Source organism: Quercus lobata, chromosome 2, assembly GCF_001633185.2.
Source record: "Quercus lobata isolate SW786 chromosome 2, ValleyOak3.0 Primary Assembly, whole genome shotgun sequence".
NCBI classification, from domain to species: Eukaryota; Viridiplantae; Streptophyta; class Magnoliopsida; order Fagales; family Fagaceae; genus Quercus; species Quercus lobata.
Window position 1 is genome coordinate 89,477,063 of NC_044905.1, and position 4,114 is coordinate 89,481,176.

The 4,114-nt window shown below is 34.6% G+C and overlaps 1 protein-coding gene across 1 annotated transcript; it reads right to left on the reverse strand.

Annotated features, from left to right (window-relative positions):
• Positions 1-1,436: 1,436 nt before the first annotated feature.
• LOC115957107 (protein LURP-one-related 5-like) lies at positions 1,437-3,490 on the reverse strand. The gene is made up of 2 exons (XM_031075337.1): positions 3,101-3,490; positions 1,437-1,976 (listed from the first exon to the last, which is right to left on the reverse strand). The coding sequence occupies exons 1-2, from the start codon at positions 3,326-3,328 to the stop codon at positions 1,566-1,568; spliced, it is 639 nt and encodes a 212-aa protein (XP_030931197.1). The 5' UTR covers positions 3,329-3,490; the 3' UTR covers positions 1,437-1,565.
• Positions 3,491-4,114: the final 624 nt, after the last annotated feature.

Below are 4,114 nucleotides of genomic sequence, written 5' to 3' on the forward strand. Positions count from 1 at the left end.
ACATTTCCCTAAGTTTCCCCATTTGGGGTTCATGTGCTTGGTTCATGAACCAAAGAATATATGTTTTTAGTATGAAAATGAATTGATTTCAAGTTGTTTCAGGAGCTTTAATGGTCTGGTCATGGCTGCTCCTAGTTTTTGACCGAATGGGTTAGAGAAGAAAGAAGGGACAGCTGGCTGAAACTTCCCAGCTTTCTGTCACGTCACCTTCAGCTTTATGTCACATGAGAAATGATGGAATTTCAGTTTGTGAAGGAAAGGTTTAACACCTGATGGATACGTGTCCTCTTCTGATCTGATTGGACAAGTTAGGACTTGATAGGAATGGGCTCTAGCTGTTTAGTTGTACTGAAATTTGGTTGGTCAGTTCACGTGATCTCCAGTTGCTAGAATTTGTGTGTGAGCTGGGCTGGCTCAGTTGGGCTTTATAGTTAAGCTTCTTTGGGCTTGGTTGTCCCTACAAAATGAATAGTTTTGTCATGGGTAATATACATGGGTTTTTATAAATTTTGTAAGAGAGGTATTTATCGAGGGATGAATATTTATATTTACTATGAGTGAGGGATTTAGTATATGTAAAACAAGTGTCAAAATAATATTTGAGTTTTGTAAATATGTACCAAAATAGCCTTTGGGCTTTATGAAATAGTTGCCAAAATAATATTTGGGCTTTATAAAATAGTGCCAAATTAGTATTTGGGTTTTGTAAAATAAGTGTTAAATTAATATTTGGGCTTTGTAAAATAATGCCAAATTAGCATTTGAGCTTTGTAGGATTTTGTAAAAATTATGCCGTATAGCAACGGACTTTTAGAGGTGTCGTATCGTAACGAGTTTTAAATATGTTGTATCATAACGGGTTTTAGAGTTGCCGTATCGTAACGAGTTTTAAAGATGTCGTATCATAATGGGCTTTAGAGATGTCGTATCGTAACGGGCTTTAGAGTGTCATATCGTAGCGAGCTTTAGAGGGAGTTTTGTTATGCCTTTTGGATTTTTCCCGCAAGGTAAATGCTTTTAGGTTTTTTATAGAGATGGTATAATTTTGTGGCTCAATATGGTAGCAATATGGTAAGTATTTTTGTGAAAACCCAAGTTGGATAATATGTGGGATATAATGGGTAATATTTGTGAGAGGGTCCAAGGCAAATTATGGGCTTGTGAATGGAATATTTGTAAAGGCCCAATAACATGAAAAATATTTGGGTAATATATATGGGGAATATTTATGTGAGCTCAAAATAATTTATAAACTTATGTGAATATTTTTGTGAGTTGACTAATAAAATTAAGACCCAAAAATTTGTACCTCAGCAATTAGAATCTTAGTTCATTCTAGTCTTGATTCTAATAATTTGTTTAATGGATTCATATAAAGAAACAAAATTGTAGCTAGATGGCCACTTAGAGTGTAATGTGTTTTGTTTAGGACACGATTTCTTTTCAAAAAAACAGAAAACAAAAACCAGAAATAACAATAAATGAGAACAACGAGCACATCCAAATGAGAGACCATGATTTAACTTGGAAAACACACCCAAAAAATAAAAATAAAAAATAAAAAATCAGGAGGGTGGAATTGTATCCTCTACGGTAGGATCCACCTCCTGTGCAACATCATCAGCATCATCACCGTGCATTTGATCAAGAATAAGCACCAATCCCATAGCGAAAGCACTATCAAAGCCAGGCTTGAGACACAACAAAAGGACATCCTTCCCAAGCATCACATTAGTTGAGGGGTCCACTTTTCGTTTGATCTCAACCACAGGATCCCTACATGAATTGTCCATCATTTTACAGCATCGATGGGTGAAAGAGCCCTCGATGTGATACTCCTCTTCAGGATCACCGTGAACCTCTACAACCAGGCCCGACCGTCTGATTATGGATGATCTGCATAGACTGAAAATTGGTTCCTGATGTTCTGCTTTCTCCCCTATGTGTCCTTCCCAACGTTGATGAAGGCTTGGTTTCTATTCCAAAACACCCTCTCATTCATCAGTACACTTACAACAGTATACACATTACAATTGATTTGATAGTTACAATAATATGAGACGAGGATTTAGATTTTGATTTTGCTCGCCGATTATGTCATTAAGCTACAATACTCTTGACATTTGTGTTCGTATCTCACAAAAAGGATGAACTAGTCGTGGTAACAATTATCAAGGGTGCTTGGACTTAACTTTGTCTAATTACTTTTTAATCATATAATTCAAAAAGAATGCTTCTTTAATACAATCTAAGAGCACTGCTTTTGAGCACATACGAAGAAAAGTAAAGAGCTATGCTAGTGCCACATAATGTGGCACAAGCATTATTCAAAAGTAAATATTGTGCAGTTCGTTCGCTTGCAGGGCAAGCAAGGTTCTTAGAGAATGAAGTGGTTTGATTGGAAGAAACATCCTAGTGTATTGCAGAATTAATCCAGGATGATATGTGGTAGTTTTGTAATGGTTTGCTATCATTAATGAAACTATATAATCCGCTTTCTTTTAAAAAGAGAGAACGTAAAAAGAATTTCAAGTTATTAAGGTAGCAAGTTGAAATTGGGAAATCATTTTTATATAGACCAGTTGATTTCATGACTATTTTTTGTATGCACCAATCACAATAAAACGTCAATTGTTAAAATTATTATGTGCGGCTAGACTTATTGTAAAGTAAAATCCATTATAAAATATTCAGCCAAAAAAAATATACACATGAAATCTATGCTCATTTTTTAATATATTGACATAAAATTTTTTGTTTTTTTTTGGGTAATGTTAAATATAGTGTAAAAATAAATTGGTGTGATTGTGTGTAAAGTGTAAATTGTGTAATGGTTAAAATTTGTCTGTTTTAAGTATTGCAACTCATTACTAAAACTAAAAAAATGTATTTCTACTTATTGCATATTTTTATGCCAAATTCACAAAAGTCAGGATTGTGAAAAAACAAAAGTAATTCAATACTTATAGGCTTATAGCAATTTGCTTTACTTCTGATAATAGCCTATATTTTCTAAATAGCAGCTAGCAATAACTATAAGCTCAAAAAACCTATCAAACAGACCAACCGAAACAGTGGTGAGTAGTAACTAGTAACCAACCTTTCGAAGAAGAGTGAGGAGGCATTTTCCAGAAGAATCCATGAGAACAAGTTCATCTTTGGGTGTTGATTCGGGACCATACGAATCGAAGCGGTACAGAACCTCTCCGTGGAGATCGTAGACGATGAAGCCATCACCGGGGAAGAACACTGAGGTCTTGTGGACTGTGAGATGGGTCTCTTCAGGGAAGCAGAATTTCTCATCCACTATTACAACCTTATTATTCATATTCCTCACTCTTGGAATCGCAAGATTCGCAGCACAGCATAAATAAATAAAAATTGGTAGAAATACACAGGTTTCAAGTGGCCGGTGTCAATTAAAGGGGCATGGAGATGAGCTGTGGGTGTACTGTGGCCCTTTTTTTCTTGCGACAGTTAAGGTCCAAGATATAATCAATTCTAGTATTCTAGTATTTTTTTTTTTTTTTTTAACGGTTCTTCTAGTATGAACGTGCATTGCTGGCACACTTGGACATATCTTACTTAATACACTTACCATTTTTTATTACCTGTTTAATATGTGTCAAACTATGTGGTACTCCTCAAAAAAAATGATGTGGTACTAAATGTTTTTCTTTTGTAAATTTTAGTCTGACGGCTGAATATATAAAAGATTTAGGGTTCAATACATAAAAAATCAATTGATATTTTAGTTTGATAATAAAAAATACAATTTTTGTAAAAACAGACACTATGAGTTAAAATTTTATAAAATAAAATAAAACAAACTTTTATTTTTTTAATGTTAAATTGCAAATGAGTCATGACACAAGTGTCAGAGCCTACAAGTTGCTACATGATGAAGTGCAAATTATCAGTCTTTGTAAGTGTGTCCAGATGGAGTTGAGTCATCGTCTGTGTTCCTGCAAATATGGTAAGATGGCTCCCTCAAGGTGGTTACCGGTATGGTGCCTACCACAACGTCTCCAATGCCAAAGTTAGTACAAGGAAACCTTTAGAGAATAACACAGAATATTAGAGTAACTATGAGTGATTTTAGATGTGTCTATGT

Excerpts from the sequence above, each read along its gene's own strand:
- LOC115957107 (XM_031075337.1), bottom strand. The coding sequence starts at position 3,328 with ATGAATAATAAGGTTGTAATAGTGGATGAGAAATTCTGCTTCCCTGAA. Across the intron at positions 1,977-3,100 it reads TCCTCACTCTTCTTCGAAAG|AAACCAAGCCTTCATCAACG; the intron begins GTTGGTTACTAG and ends GTTTTGGAATAG.